Source organism: Schistocerca serialis, chromosome 1, assembly GCF_023864345.2.
Source record: "Schistocerca serialis cubense isolate TAMUIC-IGC-003099 chromosome 1, iqSchSeri2.2, whole genome shotgun sequence".
Lineage (NCBI taxonomy): Eukaryota > Metazoa > Arthropoda > Insecta > Orthoptera > Acrididae > Schistocerca > Schistocerca serialis.
Window position 1 is genome coordinate 978937445 of NC_064638.1, and position 23600 is coordinate 978961044.

Sequence of the window (23600 nt, forward strand, 5' to 3'; positions counted from 1 at the left end):
GTAGGTGACTGGGAACATTAAGAAGAAGAAGAAGAAGAAGAATTTTGAAAGAGGTTTTTTCTTTGTCACTGTAGGCCTTCAATACTCTATTTAGTTCATTAAAAAATAGTCATTAAAAATAACAGAAGTCATCCAACCTTGTTTATTTCATCTCCAATAAACAACCACCCTGCTCTTGTCACAACACTTAAGTGCCGTAGAATTTTGAGAGTAGTAGACCAAAAAAGGTTTTAATCTGCAATCCCCTGTAACATTTCTCCAAGAAGAAGGGCACATCAATCATTGGCAATCTTAAACACTGGAGCTCTTTTTCATAAATATAACACATCCCGCAGCTAGGCATTCAATTCAAAAATGAGCTTGGTTCATGAGAGTTAAAAATGTGCCTTGTAGCATACTCTTCTTCTGTCACAATTTCTTTAAATATTATTTTAAATTTCTCAGCTACTGCTTTTTTTTCTGGCGCTCCTGTCATTTACATGTTGTGAAAACCAAAACAAAGCTTGAAGTGATCAAACCAACCTGAGCTAGCGGAGAAAGGTATTGAACCGTCCCCTTTCATTGAATCTGCATACAAGCTCTTCACTTTAACTTAAGTAGCAGCTGTTGGTTTGGTGCCCAATGCAGTTGCTTAGCCTTTCATACATTCTTTCGATTGCCTCTGAGTGGGATCTGGTCCCTCTAGTCATATTTAAGTTAGTGGAAGATTTAGCAGTTTTTCGAACTGATTCATCAGTGTCAGAAATAGCTCTCACAATGGATTCACTAAGTACCAAAGCACGCTGAATGTCACATAACTTCCAACTTTGTTTCTGCTGAGTATGACCTTCACACATACCTCCTTACCATGACAGACAGACTTTCTTTCCTTTTACCCAATTTTTTACACTGTCCAGTGCAATATCACAGCTTTACTGACCTGAACTGAGTATTGACATCTCAACAAATATGACAGAAAATGAATGTTGAGATGTGCTAGCACATTACTGCTACCAGGTACTGTTGACAAATAGCAACAGTGGACTTAAAACTAAAATCATGTACATGTTAAAAATGTGGATAATGAACCCATGTTAAATGGGGTCTACTCATACATAAATACATGTACACACATTTTAATGATAAGTATAAGTATCTTTATGACCACAGTGAGTGCTTGTTATTTTTTAGTCATTGAAACTAAAAAGCTTTATCAATATTCTTGCACTTGAATTTAACATATGCTTACCATTAGGTCCCATAACACTTGGTAAAGGCAAGTTTCTTATTCTAGCATTCGCATCTCCTGCTGTAAGGATGTGGTATTGAGGGTGAATGTTCTCAGCACGCCACTCTCCTAGACGCTGTCAGGGTTTTTTTTTTACTTTGGACCCGCTACTAACCAGTCAAGTAGCTCCTCTCCCCAAGGTATCACCATATTTGCTGATGATGGCCACATGAGGTAGTGCAGAACCACAGTTCATCCTTGAACACAATGTGACACCATTCGTCTGCAATCCTTGCTCCTGGTCACAGCACCACTCCAACTGCAGCTGCACGGGACAGTAATTCCCTGGTCTGGCTGCTGCTATCTCTGACCAATGGTGCAGTACGACACAGAATGCTGCTGGGAGTCCATTACTTGTTCTTAGGTGGCAGTCACTGATGTGAAGAGGTTGTTGTGTACTTGGTGCACAATATGATGCCGCTGTCACATCTGAATGCCCTAAAAATCTGGATATTGCAGAATTTTACCAGCTGATGAAATAGAGACCCACAATGATGCCCCATTGAAATTCTTATCAGGTGCTGATAATGCAGTCTCATATGAGTACACAGAACCCCCCTTCTCATGCACAGTGATCACTCAACATATAATGCTGTTCACACCCCTTACATACCCTACCAGGCCTCCTAACACTAAGCATGAACAATACTATCAACACTACTGCATTCTGGAGACCATTCTACCTGTCACAGAGAACTGTAACTCTTATCATTTTCATACCGTGTTGTGTACATGTATGAAGTAATGCTGACATCCAACTATGTGTTCTTGATGCTTTACTTTTTTCATCAGGCAGTGTATTACAAAAAACTTCTTCTTTTCACTCAATTAATTCTAAGATGGCTGCTACAAAGGAAACTTTTGATCACCCTATAGATCAAACAGGCTAACTAGTGTCAAAATGTTTTTGGGTACAAATTAGCACTTATAAATCTACTGTCCACATCATTACCCTAAGAAAATCTGTAATAACAGTCACTTGTTTGCTACACATTAGTAAGTATGTGTCCAACTGCAACGTGTGCGTAACAGCAGAAATTTCAGTTGTTGGCCCACTTCAATAAAGAAAATGAGACAGAGCCATAAAATATACATGAAAGTATTAAACAAATGTTTACTACCAATAAATAATTAGGTCTATTAATTGATTCACAAATAATGAGTGTTGTTGTTGTGGTCTTCAGTCCTGAGACTGGTTTGATGTCTCCATGCTACTCTATCCTGTGCAAGTTTCTTCATCTCCCAGTACCTACTGCAACCTACATCCTTCTGAATCTGCATGGTGTATTCATCTCATGGTCTCCCTCTACGATTTTTACCCTCCATGCTGCCCTCCAATACTAAATTGGTGATCCCTTGATGCCTCAGAACACGTCCTACCAACCGATCCCTTCTTCTAGTCAAGTTGTGCCACAAACTTCTCTTATCCCCAATCCTATTCAACACCTCCTCATTAGTTATGTGATCTACCCATCTAATCTTCAGCATTCTTCTGTAGCACCACATTTCGAAAGCTTCTATTCTCTTCTTGTCTAAACTATTTATCGTCCATGTTTCACTTCCATACATGGCTACACTCCATACAAATACTTTCAGAAACGAGTTCCTGACATTCAAATCTATACTCGATGTTAACAAATTTCTCTTCTTCAGAAACGCTTTTCTTCCCATTGCCAGTCTACATTTTATATCCTCTCTACTTCCACCATCATCAATTATTTTGCTCCCCAAATAGCAAAACTCCTTTACTATTTTAAGTGTCTCATTTCCTAATCTAATTCCCTCAGCATCAGCCGATTTAATTCGACTACATTCCATTATCCTCGTTTTGCTTTTGTTGATGTTCATCTTATATCCTCCTTTCAAGACATTATCCATTCTGTTCAACTGCTCTTCAAAGTCCTTTGCTGTCTCTGACAGATTTACAATGTCATCGGCGAACCTCAAAGTTTTTATTTCTTCTCCATGGATTTTAATACCTACTCTGAATTTTTCTTTTGTTTCCTTCACTGCTTGCTCAATATACAGATTGAATAACATCGGGGAGAGGATAGAACCCTGTCTCACTCCTTTCGCAACTACTGCTTCCCTTTCATGCCCATCGACTCTTAATAACTGCCATCTGGTTTCTATACAAATTGTAAATAGCCTTTCGCTCCCTATATTTTACCCCTGCCACCTTCAGAATTTGAAAGAGAGTATTCCAGTCAACATTGTCAAAAGCTTTCTCTAAGTCTACAAATGATAGAAACATAGGTTTGTCTTTCCTTAATCTAGCTTCTAAGGTAAGTCGTAGGATCAGTATTGCCTCACGTGTTCCAATATTTCTACGGAATCCAAACTGATCATCCCCTAGGTCGGCTTCTACTAGTTTTTCCATTCATCTGTAAAGAATTCGCATTAGTATTTTGCAGCCGTGACTTATTAAACTGATAGTTCGGTAATTTTCACATCTGTCAACAACTGCTTTCTTTCGGATTGGAATTATTATATTCGTCTTGAAGTCTGAGGGTATTTCGCCTGTCTCATACATCTTGCTCACCAGATGTTAGAGTTTTGTCAGGACTGGCTCTCCCAAGGCCGTCAGTAGTTCTAATGGAATGTTGTCTACTCCCGGGGCCTTGTTTCGACTTAGGTCTTTCAGTGCTCTGTCAAACTCTTCACGCAGTGTCGTATCTCCCATTTCATCTTCATCTACATCCTCTTCCATTTCCATAATATTGTCCTCAAGTACGTCGCCCTTGTATAGACCCTCTATATACTCCTTCCACCTTTCTGCTTTCCCTTCTTTGCTTAGAACTGGGTTTCCATCTGAGCTCTTAATATTCATACAAGTGGTTCTCTTTTCTCCAAAGGTCTCTTTAATTTTCCTGTAGGCAGTATCTATCTTACCCCTAGTGAGGTAAGCCTCTACATCCTTACATTTATCCTCTAGCCATGCCTGCTTAGCCATTTTGCACTTCCTGTTGATCTCATTTCTGAGACGTTTGTATTCCTTTTTGCCTGCTTCATTTACTGCATTTTTATATTTTATCCTTTCATCAATTAAATTTAATATTTCTTCTGTTACCCAAGGATTTCTACTAGCCCTCGTCTTTTTACCTACTTGATCCTCTGGTGCCTTCACTACTTCATCCCTCAAAGCTACCCATTCTTCTTCTACTGTATTTCTTTCCCCCATTCCTGCCATTTGTTCCCTTACGCTCTCCCTGAAACTCTGTACAACCTCTGGTTTAGTCAGTTTATCCAGGTCCCATCTCCTTAAATTCCCACCTTTTTGCAGTTCCTTCAGTTTTAATCTACAGTTCATAACCAATAGATTGTGGTCAGAGTCCACATCTGCCCCTGGAAATGTCTTACAATTTAAAACCTGGTTCCTAAATCTCTGTCTTACCATTTTCTGTCAGTATCTCCAGGCTTCTTCCGTGTATACAGTCTTCTTTTATGATTCTTGAACCAATTGTTAGCTATGATTAAGTTGTGCTATATGCAAAATTCTACCAGGTGGCTTCCTCTTTCATTTCTTACCCCCAATTCATATTCACCTACTACGTTTCCTTCTCTCCCTTTTCCTACTACCAAATTCCAGTCACCCATGTCTATTAAATTTTCGTCTCCCTTCACTATCTGAATAATTTCTTTTATTTAGTCATACATTTCTTCAATTTCTTCGCCATCTGCAGAGCTAGTTGGCATATAAACTTGTACTACTGTAGTAGGCGTGGGCTTCGTGTCTATCTTGGCCACAATAATGCGTTCACTATGCTGTTTGTACTAGCTTACCTGCATTCCTATTTTTTTATTCATTATTAAACCTACTCCTGCATTACCCCTATTTGACTTTGTTTTTATAACCCTGTATTCGCCTGATCAAAAGTCTTGTTCCTCCTGCCACCGAACTTTGCTAATTCCCACTATATTTAACTTTAACCTGTCCATTTCCCTTTTTAAGTTTCCTAACCTACCTGCCCGATTAAGGGATCTGACATTCCACGCTTCGATCCGCAGAACGCCAGTTTTCTTTCTCCTGATAGCGCCGTCTTCTTGAGTAGTCCCCGCCCGGAGATCCGAATGGGGGACTATTTTACCTCCGGAATATTTTACCCAAGAGGACGCCACCATCATTAACCATACAGTAAAGTTGCATGCCCTCGGGGAAAATTATGGCTGTAGTTTCCCCTTGCTTTCAACCGTTCGCAGTACCAGCACAGCAAGGCTGTTTTGGTTAGTGTTACAAGGCCAGATCAGTCAATCATCCAAACTGTTGCCCCTGCAACTACTGAAAAGGCTGCTGCCCCTCTTCAGGAACCACGCGTTTGTCTGGCCTCTCAACAGATACCCCTCCGTTGTGGTTGCACCTACGGTACGGCTATCTGTATCGCTGAGGCACACAAGCCTCCCCACCAACAGCAAGGTCCAGTACCCTTGTTCATCAGTTCTTAATCATCTTGCTATTGTATAACTTTACTTGTGCTATTACTCAGATTATTTTATTTACAACCTGTAAATGTTACCAGCAAAGTCTATGTGTTATCTGTTAAGTTCTGATTCAACAGTTATTGGTTTTTACTTACAAGTAATATGCTCTCCCAAGCCATCCATCTTATAGGCAGCATTGCCCAGTCTTCAAGTTTATAGTAGTCTGCTGAATACGGACTGCGGCTCATTCCAAAATAGGAAACTTTGATGTGGTAGTTCTTGCCAACTAAACAGTTTCTAAAATAACAAATACGAATTTATGCTTAACAACACAACTACAACTGAAAACATGAATTTTAAGAAAAGTCACACCTGAATACAACAGTAAATACTGCACAAATGGCATATATTTTATACACGGTAGGCTGAGAAATAACGCAACAAGTATCTAAGAGTGAGCTGGGCCTAAGAGAGAACGAAAAATGTGCTTTAATACAAATGGCCTACAGCCCTTCCACTTCTGAGTTACAGTCAGTGGTATGTTTACGATGTGTTACAAGTAGCTGTTCCTTGAACTACATCCTCAAATATGTGTAGTGTACTTTTTTATTTCTTCTTGTCCTTTTATGAACCAACTGAGCAACTTAAGGTAGATTTAAGTAAAACTCAACAGTGGCATATGATCACTAGAGTGGAAGAAAAGGAAAGAAGAAAGATAAGGTTTTAATGTCCCATCAACAATGAGGTTGTAAATAGTCTTCATGGGTTTGCCAGATCACGTTGTGCAAATTCCACAATATATTCTCGGAGCAACTGTCCTACATCTTCAGATGGTTCAACCTTGCTGGTGGCTAGGTACAACTGAAAGTATCCACATGCCCACGCCCTGTTTCTAGAACATGCTTACGAAGAACGTGCAGGTGTTGAAATCATGCATGCATAATGATTTGCAGATAGATGGTGCCATATTCAAACCCCCTCTGCCAAAAATCGCAGAGCGGCTCTCCTGTGCATGCGCTGTACGCTGTGTTTGCCAACAGTGTGGCCAGCCGTTACTTACCAACAGCCGTACTAGACCAATGTTATGATGGGCCTGTTACCAAAGAATCTTCATTTTCGCTTCGTGATTTAATAGCAGCCAATGCAGGGTTCCAGACTGTGCTCAGTTGAAATCCCGCATTCTTGTTGATGAGATTATCGGCTGTACGGATATGTTTTTGCTTCCTTAATGATGCAATCCCAGAAAGATAATGCCTTAGATAAAACTTCCGACTTTTCATAAATCATCCGATGTCCTGTATTCAGACAGTGTTCCGTAACTGCCGACTTTTCCGGTTGACAAAGGCGTGTATGACACTGATGTTAATTGCAGCATTCTTGTACTGTGCAGCACATCTGGCCTATATACTTTGCCTCACATTGACAAGGAATCTTGTACACACCACATTTCCTCAGGCCAAGGTCATCCTTAACCAAACCCAACAGGTTTCTCAGTTTTGCAGATGGTTGAAAAACACACTTAATTCCATATCTTCCAAGGACTCTTCCGATTCTTGACATCATAGCACCAAAATATGGCTAAAAGGCCAGCTAGAGTGGCGGGTGTCTTCATATCTTCATTCTGCTCCATAGGTTGAATTTGAACGTGAAAATGAAGATTCTTTTGTAACAGGATCGTCATAACATTGGTCTAGTGCAGCCGTTGGTGAGTATCATATGGCTGCACGGTTGGTAAATGCAGCATACAGCGCACGCACAGGAGAGCCGCTCTGCGATTTTCAGGCAGAGGGAGTTTGAATATGGCACCATCTATCTGCAAATCATTGCACATGCACTATTTCTGCACCTGCACATTCTTCATAAGCATGTTCTACAAATGGGACATCAATGTGCAGATCCCGTCAGTCGTACCTAGTCACCAGCAAGGTTGAACCACCCGAAGATGTCAGACAATTGCTCCAAGGAGATACTGTGGCATTTGCACAATGTGATCTTGCGGCAAACCCGTGAAGACTATTTACAGCACATCTGCTGGGAAAGGCTGAAGAGTCACAAGAATGAGGTTATAAGAGATGTGTGACAAGCTCAGATAAGGAGGGAGAATGGGGTATATGTGGTACATACATGACTTTTTGGAAGGAACAGTGCTGGTATTCACGCTGATCAATATACAGAAACCTTGTACACTTACATCAGCTTGGCTAGATAGGAATTTCAATACCTTTCCCCCAAAATGCAGAGTCAGTCTCTTGTACTATGTCTATCAGTCATTGCAGTGTTATATAAAGTCTAATGAGTTTACATGCCAAAGTTAAATTATTAAAAAGAATTCAAGGTTGCTTCCAAGATGTTCAGAAAGTTACTTTGGTAGAGGAATCTGCTGTCAATGGAAGACTTCTGTACACCTAAAGATTTCAGTACACAACACAAATTTGAACTCTTCCAAGAGAGGACTGATCTGGAATATCTTGGAAGTAGTTCCCAAAATAGTTGTATTTTATTCTCAAATTATGGACAATAACTAATTAGGAAAAATAGCTGTTTTGCAAACTTTTTCTGTGCTTGCTGATACTGAATGACAAATTATGAACAGTGATTTGCCTTTACATTGACAGACTTTCTACTCAAAAATGTTTTCGAATCAGTTATTATCCAATATAACTAGTAATGAACAGAAACAGTGGTTCTCGGCCTGGGATGCCACACACTGCTGGCACTACCCACCAACATTTGGTACTGGTGGTCATTTTCATGTTCACCCCAACTCAGCATGGTAAGAAGTTGTAATGAGTAGCTGATATAGCATTATGCTTTCTTTGTCCTAGTTCCTAAGAATAGCACAGCTGACTGGTTATGCATTTAATCTCCAGTATTCAGGTCTTTATCTGCAGGTGGTACAACTTAATATGCAAATGAAACAGCTTAATATGAAATTTACTGTCTTAATTCATGATTTTGATGGTCTTCCTCATAATTTGTCAGCCAGCAAGTTAGAATTCTGAATGTTGCAGCTGCAGCAGAAAAAAGAAGGAAGAAAGATTAGGGTTTAATATCTAGGTGACAAGGTGTTTAATAGATACAGAGCACAAGCATGAATTGGAGAAGGATAGGGAAGGAAATCAGCCATGTCTTTTTCAAATGAACCTATCTCAGATATGCCATAAGTGATTTAGGCAAGCATTAGTAAACCTAGACCTGAATGGTCAGATTTTGATTCAAATTGCTGTCCTGCCTCAGTCTTTTCCCTCAAATGTTTTCTCATAACATTTTCAGCATGTATATCAGTGCTGTGTCACAGATGTTCTTGAATTACGTCAATATTCCTTACTCTTAGGGCTTCATAAACACCCTCTTGAAACTTCCATTATTATTTACAGGGGTTGGGCAAAAATACAGAAACACCATGAGAGATTCATACTTCAACATAAATGCAGATGCTAGCTTTTTTTACCACAAATAAGTTCTGTGCAATGTCCTCAATACATTACGAGTGTCAATATGGTCAAAACATTGTTCTGTGTAGTCGTGAGTGCATCATGTCAGAGTTAATGAATTCGACCATGGGAAAATGAATGGGCAAATTGTTAGTACTTGTATGAAGGGTGCTTTCATAATCAAAGTAACTGTTGTGTTTTCTGTTTCAAGAGGCACTCTATTGAAGATTTATACCACATGCAGGGAAAGTGGAAAAACATCACCTGCTAAGTCACAACCCAGATGGAAGTGTGTATTGAGTGATCCTGACAAATGGCCATTCATGAGGATTGTGGAGAAAAATAAGATGGTGGCAGTTGCAAAAGTCACTGCAGAACTAAATCTCACACTCTTGAACCCTGTCAGCACCAAAACAACTTGGAGGAAGCTTCGTAAGCTCAGAATTGCAGGACAAGCTGAAATTCCAAAACCACACATCAATGATGCCAGTGCCCATAATGAGAAAGCATAGTGAGTCTTGTTTACATCTTCTGGTTGAGTTTATGTCTGGCGTATGCTGCCCCAAAACTTACGATGCACACTGCTTCTTGCCAAGGAAAATAAGGTGGGTGTTTGGTGATGATTTGGACAGCCATATCATGGTATTCTATAGGCCCCACAATTACTCTGCAAAGCTGCATTACTGCCAAGGATTATGTGGTCAGTTTGGCTGATCAAATCCATCCCGTGGTACAATATTTGTTTCCCAATGGTGATACTATGTTTCAAGATGACTGGGCCCCAGTTCACACAGCTTATTTTGCCAAGGATGTTATGCTCCACTGTGGAGAGAAGGGTGCACATTCGCTGTCCACCTCCATCATCATTACCTGAAATTGCCACTATTTTGAATGAAGAACGGTACAAGGTTCCCTTGAAAACCTTACAGAACCTGTGTTTATTCATTCCAAGATAACTGAAAGCTGTTTTGAATGCCAATGATTCCTACACTGTTTTATGCATGGTAATGTGTTGTTTTTTGGTGTTTCCACATTTTTGTCAACCCCCTGCATGTGGCAACATCTGTACTTCTATGATAATTGAAAATTCTGGGTGAAGCATAAGTAAATCTCTGAGCAAAGGCAAAAAAATCACACTTGGAAGAAGTAGAGAGTAGACAGCAATCATAGAAGCAAGACATCAGACATAGTAAATCAGTTTTCAAACACACATTCTTACTGACAATGGGTCACATCAAATTTTTGTTGATGTTTGTACAGCTATCAATTATTCAGTATTACTTCTACATGGCATTTGCTTGTCTTGACTCACTCCGTTGTAAATACACTTCCAGTTTATTTAATCAGCTGTATTTATTTGTGCTATGTACTAATAACACATTTTTACAGCAGTATAAACAGATAAAAATTTCCCAAACTTCCTGCTGTGCCAACTGGTTAATTATCTATTAGATTTTGACAGAATGTGCCTTGGCTACTGTCAAGCAGTGACAGTTGCCTCTTGACAATGCTCAAGAAATGCTCAACTAGAAGCTCATGGATATTTAACCACTTGACATTACCAAACGGTCATGAAAATTTTGTCAGATTATTTTTGCTGTTTATTGTACAATATCTTATTCATCCTGGATTTTCCATTGTCTGATTTTGTCAACTTCAGAGTTATATATCATCATCTTCAGATATGCATATGATTGTACAAACAGTAGGATCAAATGTAGCAAAGAGGAATAGCTCCATTTGCCTCAACTCCACTTCTTATCTAAATTCTATTTTTTTCTTTTCTGTTATCTTTTCTATACATAATACAAATAGTGTGCAAAATCACCAAATTCTTATCCAGGGTGTATTTTTGTTACATTATTCAGAGCAGACATGTAGTTGATAATGACAGTACAAGTAATTTGTGTAGAAACAAATGATGTAGTGAGATATCCAAAACTTGTCAATAAAAATTCAACCCTGTTTATAATTATTTGTTTTACGATTGAAATGCCCTATTTGAAAGACCTCATTTTATTCTTTAGAAAAAACAGCTTTGTATTTTCTGAAAACCATGAAATTCAAAAGTACAGCTATTGAAAATTATTGGTATTGTAAGAAGCCTACAATTGACTTTTAATCTCCTCAGTTCTCATGTAATGTTGATGCTACAGTCAATTTTTATTTTTTTCTAGCTTAGGCTGTTGACTAAACTTGCTGTGCCTGACAACAAACACCCTACAAAGGAATTATCTGAACAGGATGGAAATCAGTAGATGTGATGCACATGCACAGATAAAACAATTGATTGAAATTTCAGAAAAATGGATGCACATGCACAGATAAAACAATTGATTGAAATTTCAGAAAAATGTATGATTTACTCAAGAGAAAAAGCTTCATAAATTGAGCACATCAGTAACGCATTGGTCTACTTCTGGCCCTTTTGCAAGCAATTGTTTAGCTTGGTATTTATTCACAGAGTTGTTGGATGTCCTCATGAGGGATATCATGCCAAATTCTGACCAAATGGAGCTAAATTGTCAAAATCCTGAGCTGGTTAAAGGGCCCTGCCCTTAATGCTCAAAATGTTCTCAGTTGGGGAGAGATCCAGCTGCCTTATTGGTTAAGGTAGGGTTTGGCAGGCATGAAGACAAGCAGTGTGCAGGCATCATCTTGCTGAAATGTAGCCCATGATCGTTTGTCATGAAGGGCAACGAAATGGAGCGTAGAATATCGTCAACATACCACTGTGCTGTAAGGGTGCCATGGATGACAATCAAAGGGATCCTGCTATGAAAAGAAATGGCGCCCAAGAGCATCATTCCTGGTTGTTGGCCTTATGGTGGGAGACAGTCAAGTTGGTCGCCCACTGTCATCTGCATGTTTTCAGACATGTTATAGGCCTGGGGTTCAGCAAGCTAATACCCACACATATGGCAAGAGTTTCTACTGCTTGTCTTCCTGCTTGCCAAACCTTACCTCAGCCAAAAAGATCATCAGAACTCTCCTCTACTGAGAATGTTTGGAGCATTATTGGCAGGGCTCTTCAACCATCTCAGGATTTTGACACTCTGACACACAAATTGGACAGAAGTTGGCATGTCTCTCAGGAGGATATCTAACAACTCTGTCAATCAATGTTAAGCCTAATAACTCCTTGCATAAGGACCAGAGGTGGATCAACATGTTGTTGACTTGCTCAATTTGTAAAGTTCTTTCTCTTGAATAAATCATCCATTTTTGTCTGAAATTGTAATCATTTGTTTCTATGTACTTGCACCTCATATCTACCAATTTCCATCTCATTATTAGGATAATTCCTTCATGGTGTGCCATTTGTTTTGTCTCAAAGTGTATTTTGGTGAATTACAATCATTGCTTAAAATCAGTATTTAAATTTTATTTTATCCAAGAACAGCACACTGACAACCAGTATAAACTGTAAGTTTGCAGAAATTTTTTGGAAAGCTTTATTAAATCTCAGGATGAAAGTAAAACTCCAAAATTCCATTCATAAAAGTAGAAAATGCTTTCTCTGAGGTAGTTAAGCATTTGTTAGTTACACTTAATTGCACTACATGACCTAATGTGGGTTTATATTTTCCCTGTCTTGTAAATTAATACTGAAGGTGACTTATGAGGAACTTATTCAGTCCAGTCGGTGTACTCATGTACAGCAGGCAATAAAATACTGTAAACACAGAACATATTTTTTTCATGCTCACTTTCCATTTGGGTGTGTGTGTGTGTGGGGGGGGGGGGGGGGGGGGTCGTCAAGAAGACACTACTCTATTACAGCGCCCTGTGTTAACTTAAAACATTAAATTTAAGAGTTTCTGTGAAGATTTTCTTCAGTGAAGTAGAGTTCACCAACAAGAAGTGGCTCTGAGCACTGGGACTTAACATCGATGGTCATCAGTCCCCTAGAACTTAGAACTACTTAAACCTAACTAACCTAAGGACAGCACACAACACCCAGTCATCACGAGGCAGAGAAAATCCCTGACCCCGCCGGGAATCGAACCCGGGAACCCGGGCGTGGGAAGCGAGAATGCTACCGCACGACCACGAGCTGCGGACCAACAAGAAGTCTTTGAGTTAAACTAGTGGTGGTGGTTATATTTTCGTATGGCACTTGACGGCAATACCTGTTGTGCTGGTGATAAAGTTGTTATGATGAGAATGTGATTAAAAATACATAGAGTCATTTGTGAAACGGACCAGGAAAGGATACTGGAAAACAGAAGCAAAAAGTACTCTTAAGACATGGCTGACTGAACACAGAAATAAAAATGCATGTGCCAGAAATTCAAAATTTTCAAATTTCAGTTAAAAATAAAATTTGGAGTTGCATGAATTCTGAACTATTTGCATCATCTTTTTCGTGGAAGAATAAAATTATTTGATGGATAAAGTATCTTTTCAGATGATAAATGTGTTGTGACAGTGCCACGAGATTTAAAAGTGCCGCTACGTCAGTACGCGAACACGGCGATAGAGGCGCTCCGCAGCTCGGCTGAGCGCGGGAGCGCCACCTAGCTATGAACAGCGCTGGCCGCATGTCACGGCACGGCAGTTGAGTGACAGATACAGAGTTGGTAGTATGAAACTCACAATTGTTTCTATGTTTGTATATCCACGCAAATTATTAGTGAATTGAAGGTTATAACAAAATGTTATTTTGTTGTTTGAGTAAGTGACTTTTAATGTGCAAACACAAATAAAACAGGCTTTAAGTTCCGCTTACAGTAGATTTTTATGTGGGCTATTAATAGAAAAATGCCCTACAAACAAATACTTTTAAAATACAGAACACACTCACCTGGTTGCTAAGTCTCTGTGGACAATTTTCAGAGACTCAAGATATTTCATTGCTGATGCTATCTGCGTGGCCATATAAATCAGGCATCCAAAACTAAAACAGAAATAAAAGTAAATTGATAATATAAACTTCCATATAAATCACAAACAGTGGCAAGGTTTCTTATACCATTCTTTATCATCTCTCTCTCAGAAAAGTAATTTCTCTTTCAAGATTTTTTATTGACACATATTTGGAAATGAACTGAATTAACTAATCACATAATTTTGAAATATTAAAAAAAAATGCATATGAGAGAAAGCTGGTGCTAAACAAATTATTATGTGAATCATTGTCATGAAGCTTATGAAAAACTTACATGAGTAGTGGAAGAGCAGTATGGAGAGCATACAGTGAAATAAATACAAAAAAAGAATGTTTAGTAGCTGTGACTTGATGTTATTTGATTTTTTATTTTGTCCTGTTGATTACTCATTATACAAGTTATGTTCTACTAATATAGGACAAGTCAAGTGAAAGAATACGGAATTACAAGAGCATTTTAGATATCATATGTTTATTGCTTTACCTAATTTGTAAGAAAATTAGTTGCAGATAATTTACAATCTGCAGTTTAGGCTATAGGTTTAAGTGAATGCTTAAAAAAAGAGAATAAATAAAAGTACTCATTTTTATCCTAATGACATAAATAAATAAATTTATGTTTTTTATTATCATAATTTAAAAATATAACTTGCCTAAAAACATTATGAGCTACTCTTCTTAGAGGGAAAGTGAAGCCATTGCTATCAACCATGAGAATGTGAAAGGGGATAAATATCTGACAGTCTGGAAAATATCAGTGGCAAATATATGTTGCAAAGTGAAATGAGTAAAAATTAATACTTATGAATTCCTGTAAAAAAATACATATGAATTTCTGTAAAAGATTTCACATGGTTGAAGAAACATACTTATATTCCTCAAAAATGACAAGAGAAAAGACTGGGAGAGGTCACCTACATAGTATTAAAGTTAAATGAACTAGTAATTAAACTGCAGAGAATATTTATGTACAGATATGGATTCCAGTCATAACCCAGAAGAAAATGAGGTACCATATGGGCAAGTGGAATACTGATAAAAGGGAAAATAGGCAAAGTTGAAATTAAATGGAGACTATGAGTAATGAGCTAAGTAACTGTATGGAATGCTACATAAAAACTAGAGCTATCACAGGAGCTGAAGGGCTTATATAATAAAAAAGAAGTAGAAAAAACTCAGAAACAAAACTCTTGAAAAACTCTGACATATCTATAACAGAAAAAAAATACAGGGTGTTCAAAGAAAAGTGTTGAACACTTTGAGAGGTGGTAGTACTCATTGAAAAAAGAAAAATAAGTACAATAAACATGGGTCTGGAAACACATACTTTCCGAGATAAACATGTGTTTACAGATTGTGCTGCACAACACTGATTGCAGATATTAGCACAGTTGTTGCATTGGTGCTCCATCAAATGTGTCTGCAGGGTATTAAGATGTCGTACTCACAGTGCTCTACCTTTCATTAAGTGGTTTGCAGACAGTCTTGTGGTCCGAGTCATGTTGTAGGCTATGTTAGTTTTTGTTGGGTTTGTGTGCCTTATTATACACACTTGTCAACCCTGGGTATGTATCATGGTGTTTAGCATCTTCCAAATGTGGACTCACTTATGTGTTTACTGTTATTTTGCTGTTTGTACATACAAATGGTGTAGTACATTTACATTTTCTCTCTTCCACAACTTGTAGCAATGGAAGCCTACTACTCAAGAAGTGAAATGGTGATGTGATATTCTGCTATGGTTTAGCAAATGGACATAGCCTACCAGCCTGTGCCCTCTATGCTGAAAAATATCCATAGCAAAGAGTCCCTCTGATAAGCTGGTTCACAGAATTTTCCAGCATCTTAGGGACACTGGTACCCTTGCACCTCGGAAGTCTGACAGTGGACAGTGGAAGGCCTTGCACAGTCTGCATGTGTGATATGGAGGAGCCTGTGCTATGTTCAGTGGAAGAAACCCCTAGGACTAGTGTGTGGCAATCAGCAGCATCAGACACCATGTCCCACTCTCTTATCTGGGGGTTACTTCATGAACAATTGCTGTACCCATATAATCTACAGTGCATTCAGGCCCTAAGGCCACACTATCATCATGGCAGATGGTGGTTCTGCCAATAGCTGTTGCAGAAGTATGCTGCAGATCCATTGTTCACATCAAGATTTTATTTACCAATGAGGAAGGGTTCACAAGAGACAGTGTTGTGAATTTACTTGACCAGCATGTATAGGCAGATGTAAATCCCCAAGAAATTCAGGAAAGAGGGCATCAACAACGATTCTCAATCAACATATGGGTAGGCGTACTTGGCGAAAGATCAATAGGGCCATATGTGCTATCACAAACACTAAGCAGGGCGTATTATCTGGACTTTCTCATTAGTATGTTGCCTACCTTGGTATTGGCACTGGAAAGCCTCACTTTACATACAGAAAGAGTTAATTCATTTAGGGGAAAAATAAAAAGTCAAGGTGAAGTATATGAAATGCATTTAGGAAATCTCAGTTGAAAGCATAAGAAAGGGCAGAGAGACAGCAGATACATATTAATGTTTCTTTGCTGGAGAAGGGTTCCATACAGTGATAGAAGACCTGGAAGAAATAGGTAATCTAGTAATGCATTTAGAATTTGACAGGCCATTGAATAATTAATGCTCACACAAATTGCCACAATACAGAATAGAGCTACAGAAATCAATGGGTGGTATAAGAAGCTGAAGATAATTTGATCTCTGGTTGAGAGTCAGTGGAACAGATAAGGTACCAGTACAATTTCAGAAACATATTATCATCACACTAGCATATTATTACACTAGCATACAATACACTACTACATCATCAGATTAGCATGTAATAACAATAGCACATTCCACCACTAAATGGTACATTCAAGAAGACAATAGAAACTCTTGAAACCTGGTATTACAGAAAAGTTTGAATATTAAATGAGTAGATTGAGTATCTAATGAAGAGGTACTGAATGAAATCAATGAGAAGAGAAGTTTAAGGCACATTTTGCCATAATAAGGGGGCAGGCATCAAGAAACAAACATTTGGTAATGTGAGGATGTTTGCGAGGAAAAAATTGTTGAGGAAGACCATTGCTTGGATAGAAACAGTAGGTTGAAAAGGATGTGGTAACTTGCAGTAGTTATGCAAAGAAGAAGAGACCTGCACAGTACACACTAACATGGAGAGCTGCATAAAACCAGTTTTGAGACTGATGACATCAACAAACAGCAGCAGCACATTGCACTCTACACACACACAAAGTGTCTTTTGCACTGTATATGACATATTTGCACAAATTATAGATTATTTTCAGAGAGCTTACAGATGGAAGACAATCACCTACAAGTTTTACTACACTGTATCGCCTGATCAAGTGAATTGGCAAATCCTACTCTTCAGTTAAAAATGACAAATGTTTCAACAATGTTGTTTAAGAGTGACAAGACAAAATATTTAACTCTCCAAACACTAAAACAATATGTAGCTCTTTGGTTCATCTGGGTGGTCACTTGCCGAACTGTTGCACTTCTGTTCACCCGTACACATCACAGCTGTTATTCACCCCTGTCATTAGGGCTCATGGTGCACTACAGTTGCCTCGGCGTCAGTTTTGGATAGCACCATTTTGCCATGCATGTTATATTTTAACCACAGTGGCACAAGAGCAGTTTACAAACTTAGCTCTTTCGGAAATGCTTCCACCCTTGGCCTAAAAGCCAAAGATCATGCCCTTTTGAACATCAGATAAATCGTTCAATTTGTGCGTTGCTGTAACAACTGCTCTGTTTGCTGCATTTCCCAACATGTTTTATATTCCCTCCATTGCTAGTGCAGTCACCTACCGTTTGTGAGAAGTTACTGCACATTGACGTCAAACGTAGATGGTGGCCATGTTAATGTGACTGGATTGTGTAGTTTATTATTAGCAACATTAAACATCTAAAATTTACAAGACTATTTCTTGTTATATGCCTGTGGTTTCATCTCTCTAATTTTACTTACTGATTCTCCAATACCATATTGTGTACTTCCTCTATATTTTCATGTATGGTAGAAGATTGTGGTGTCCTCCACGTGAATCCGCTTTAAGAGAAGTAAGTGTCCATTTGAATCCACTCATTTCTTAACTCTTGAAGATAGCATGGCAGACTCCACATAAATCTTTACAAACTTTGGAATATCATGGTTCTTTGTTTTGTCATTCATTCACCAATGGTTATTCATCCAGTTCTCATTTATGAACAAAACACACACAACTCAATGGCTTTAAAGAGTTATGTACACAGGACCACTCTACAGACCAAACTGACAATTTATGTACATTACTACTCGGCATATACACAATAAAAACAAAACTTCACTGATATAAACACAAGTCTCTGCTATTTCAAAAATATATTTTTTCTTGTTGCTCTCCTAGAAATCATAACATGAAGTTACCAGTATGTGGCACTAAAAATGCAAAAAATCATTTGTACACATGATGAAAGGATGACTTTAATTTAATGAGAAAATTCTAGAAGATAGCATATCTACTTGGACACCACACAGAAGACTTCAGCATGACATTTTCATGTGTTTGGTATATTCATATCCACAAAGCAGATTGAAAGAACACAGAAATAAACTGCTAGTGATGCAACTTGTCAGTTCACTCAGAAGAAAAGTGTTAGGGAAATGTTGCAAGAAATTACACAAAAAGATAATGTTCTTTTGTGAAACAAGGCTTGATGTCTTTTGGCAACGAGTAACCAAGGCAGGCTGTAAAATAATTATATTATCTCAATCCTGTATCTCTGAAAAGAGCTAGAGGAACAAGGTACTGATCATAGCATATGTATTGTGGCATAAACAACCTCTCGATTAATTCACAAATAGAATGAAAATGGCAGTGAATAACAGAGGTATGAATTAACAACAATCATGTGCTGTATAGTTACATTTGCTCTTGTGACAACTATTGATAAGTAAAAAGTGTGTTTTACCTATTAATGACTTTCTTTGGGGCAGTCCAATGCCTGGCTTTCCCTCCTGCTGTAACTCTCATATTTTTTGTTGTATTGTGTCTAGTTATTCAGTGTCTAATAAATGTATTTCCATCGAAACATGTGTTTTTAGTGACCAATGTTGCCTTAACTGTGTTAATAACCACAACGATGACCTTGATAACTGTTAGTAACATTAAAAAACTGTGAGTGTTTATGACCTTTGTTTCATATGCTTTGGTTCCCATTGATCACTGGCAACATGGACCATATTAGTCCTTCATGTTCGGACTTCTCCATGCCAACAGTGACTGTGAATCTACTATCATATCTATCTCGTCACTCACTGCTAAGGCGGAACTACATGACTTCATTTCAAAAGTTTCTGAGGCCACCAAGCAAGCTTCACCCAACACAATAAGGCCAATCTCCCCTGCTGCAGACCGCATCATGCAGAGCAGCCTGCTCATTGACCTTATCCTTGTAAAGGGTGTCACCACGCTGTTCCACTCTGTTTCGCTGGCCCATGGACAAGATTGGAGCTAAATAGCCCATTTGGTGAGTCTTCAGCATGCTGCCTCATTCCACTTGGCTCCTAATTCTGCACTGTTCTCACAATCCACACACAATGCCCCCACCCCCCACCACGATGGACTCCTGTCACACGGTTTTATTTTCACATGCTTACTCGGCGATGACAGTTGCCTCGGCCATGTTGGTCCGCCTGCATGCTCACCAGGTATCACATTTCGCCTCTTCCGTGTTGGTTCTGCCACCTGCTTTAGCGGCAACATCAGTTCTCTCCATTGCGTCACACACTTGCACCGCTGTGGATCTCACCTTCCACCCACACAGATTTTCGGAGATGCCTGTCACTAATGCCACACCAGATGCCTCCACTCTCACACTTGCTGTGCTTCTCACCTCTCACCCACTGGTCATTTCTGTCATGCCAGACACCTTTGCTCTCACACCTTGCGTGCCAACTTGCTGGCTCCAACTACGGCACCACTGCCTTGTCCACACTTGCACAGCTTTCTGCTGCTGCTGCTTCCCACATGCCCGGCCCTGCTGTTATGGACTACACCACCCCTGCTCTGCCTGTACATGCTCCTCCTGCAATGCCCCCGTTGCCAGCGCATCTGTTTGGATCGCACCCATTCTGGACATTATCGGACTTCAACATGCATACAATTACAAGCCAGGCCAGACTTTTGCTGCTTGAGTCACCGGATTGATAACAATCCTGTATCACTCAGTCATGATTTCACACCACAGGCCGATATGGCTCCCCTGCCTCAGTGCATGTCAGCTGCTTCCTTGCCCATTTGTAATACTTCCCCTCTGAGGTTTTTTAAAGCGCCAGCCTTGCAAAAAGATAATCCTACAATGTGGTTTGCCCTACTGGACAATATTCTTGATTTCAATGGTATGTCAGATGATAGCATGAAGTTAATTTGCTTAATCAGTCATCTGCATGACTACATCAACCTTGTCAATGATCTACTGCTTGCACCAACTAAGGATTGCAAAAATATGTTGGCTAAAATTACTTCATCAAGCGCCTCTCCCATCATCCCATGGAAGCCATACACCACATTATTCACGATGAGCTATTGGGCAAATGCATGCCGTCCCAGCTCTGGCGGCACCTTCGCTCCCAATTCGACAGTAAAGTTATGCCCGACTTCACTCTCTGGACCCTGTGGCTAGTCAAACTTCCTTACGAGCTACAGCTGCAATTGTTCTCACATATCATGGCCCCTCTGAAGTCACACCTCCATTTCACTGACCAAGCATTGACTATTATTCAACACAGGGAACACATGCCTCGAGCATCATCACTGACCACCGTGGTGAGGGCAGCGCACTCCGCAGTACCCTCTCCCCTACACAGTGGCTGCAGCCTTTCCCGCCTGGGCCAGTCTGCTATTGCTATGCCACTGCTGCCTAGTGCCCTCCAGCCTGCACTGCCAGCATCAACATCCCAATGTACACCAACTTCAACTGAAGCCACGCCCAACCGGCACTCGAGCACTCAGCAACGGCCCAGCCCATCCACACTGCATCCCCACCCTACTTATTTGTACTGTTGGCTTCAAGCAACATTTGGTGCTGCTGCTCGCAACAGCAGGCCTCCTTGCAGTCACCCAAATGCCAACAACAGGCACGTTTATCTTCCATGTCCCGCCTCGAAGCTACATGGCACCTCCAGCCCAGGTCATACAGCATCTGCCTCAGGCACACACTCACTGTCTCTATGTGCATGACATCACGCCTGGCCTCCACTTCCTTGTGGACACAGGAGCAGATGTCAGCATCACCCCAGCCACAGCAATGGCAATGGCTATTGATCCCTCTACAGCTTCGTTACCTCTTGCTATTGCAAACAGGTCACATATCGCCATTCACAGCTATATGAGGTTATCACTCTGCCTTTCTCACAATAAGTTTTTTCCATGGACTTTGTATGTGTCAGAAATTGATGAACCTGCCATAAGGTTGGACTTCCTCCACCACTACGACCTCTTGCCTGACCTTCAGGCCATCGTACTTCACCATTCTACAGGTGCTTTGATCTCCTGTGACAACTGCCACATACTGCACCCAATGCCTGTACCTTCAGCACTGCAACTGGCAACCCTCATGCAATGCTCTCAGATCATAATCACACTCTCCAATCTCTCGTAAAAGTGCTCTCAGGCAGCAGCCTTCTGTGCACAAAACTTGGAGCTCCTCTCCCATGAACTGTCACGTGTACTTGGAGATTTCTGTAGCCTCTGTACCAACACCTGGGCTTCTGAGCACGATCTTGCCATGACATTTGCAACCTGGACTGCCCCATCACTCCCTCCATACACAGCAACTACACAGACACCACTACATGAGGCCCAGCAACTGCACCTGCTTCCACATGACATGCATAGCGATTGCAACATTGTCCTTGCTGCTAGCATGCCATCACACTTAGCACCTGCCGTCGCAGGGCACCTTGCTTGCGATCTCTTGATATCAGCTGACACATCACTTGCACCACTGGCGAACCCAATCCCACCTCCCGCGTGCCAACAATCCGCCTCCTGTCAATGCTGTGTTTGATCAGCTACCAGTGACCCCCAGCTCATGTCACATGACACCCCCTCACACCTCATTTGCTGCTAAGGCACCATCACCAGTGGTAACTGTCACAAAATAAATACCACAGAGGGGGGGCTTCAGTTCAACATAATATCTCAACACGTTCAAGCTATGCTATGCTAAAGAGTCAAAGACTCACTCAACACAAGTATCCTACGGCCCTCAGGCAGCAACTGGTGCACGCCAGTAAACCTCGTGTTAAAGAAAGGTGGTACATTCCTTATGTGCGGTGATTACAGAACTCTAAATTCTCATACGGTCATCGATAACTAGCCTATTTAACTACCCTATTCTCCACATCCAAGACTTCACACAGTTGCTACATGGTGCCCGAGTGTTTTCAGAGCTCAACACCATAAGTCGTACCATCAAATTTCCAAGCACCCACATGACATATCTAAGATTGCTATCATTACATTGTTTGGGCTCTTTGAGTATCTATTCATGCCATGTAGTGTTAAAAATGCCGCACAAACACGACATTTTAGTGGGTCAGTGTTGTTTAACTTTCTCCTTTGGTATGCAGACCTCAATGATATTCTCATGTTATCATCATCTGTCAGCAAGCATCATCAGCACCTTGAACAAGTTCATGTGGCCTTGGAATCAAACAGTGTCAAGATGAAACATGAAAAGCCACAGCTTAGTAGCACCACCATCACTTTTCTGGGTTACACTGTTCCGTCTGATGGTTGACTGGGACAAGCTCATTCTCAGCCTGCCCCTCCCAGAAGATGTTCTGTAGATATGGTCAATTTTTATCACTAAGACCATCCCCACATAGCTCCCATACAGATACCTTTGACTGACACACTGATGGGAAGGACACGTCAGGCAAATGGCATCTCCCTTGGACAAATGACCTGATTGACGCATTCAACAATCTGAAGTCCGCACTTTCCGAGGCCATTATCCTTGCCCACCCCATCCCAGAAGCACAAGTGTCCCTATCCACATTGTGGTACAGCAGCATATGGGTGATACGACAGAACCACTCCAGTTCCTCTTGAAAAAACTGTCAACTTCTCAGTGCAAGTGGTCAGTATTTGATCAACAACTTTTAGCAGTTTATGATTCGATCAAATACTTCCATGCCAATATCAAAGGGTGTCCCTTCACTATATACATGGACATAAACATTTTGCTGATACCATTCGCAACTCATCTCAGGATTTCCCTCCATGCAGGTTTTGCCACATTGGCCTCATAAGCCAGTATTCCACAAATGCACAACACATCTACAGGGTAGAGTACATGGTGGCGGACTACCTCTCATGGATCAATATAATCACTGCTCCTATCGACCTTTAGGACCTGATCGATGACTCCTGTGCCCTGCGACAAATCAGCATGTAGGGTCCGACCAGTCATCTCGACCAAACTGTGATGTGACATCTTCAATGCCTTACACAACTTGGCCCACCTGAGCATAAGAGCAACCAACACATTGGTAACCA

The 23600-nt window shown here is 40.3% G+C and overlaps 1 protein-coding gene across 3 annotated transcripts in view; it reads right to left on the reverse strand.

Moving 5' to 3' along the window:
- LOC126412923 (discoidin domain-containing receptor 2-like) overlaps nucleotides 1-23600 on the reverse strand; it is a 911045-nt gene that overhangs the window by 44569 nt on the left and 842876 nt on the right. For all 3 annotated transcript variants that reach the window (XM_050082831.1, XM_050082824.1, XM_050082815.1), the window contains exons 15-16: nucleotides 13928-14020; nucleotides 5842-5983 (exon numbers count right to left, since the gene is read on the reverse strand). In XM_050082831.1, coding sequence (XP_049938788.1) covers nucleotides 5842-5983; nucleotides 13928-14020 — 235 coding nt within the window. The remainder of the gene's footprint in view (nucleotides 1-5841; nucleotides 5984-13927; nucleotides 14021-23600) is intronic.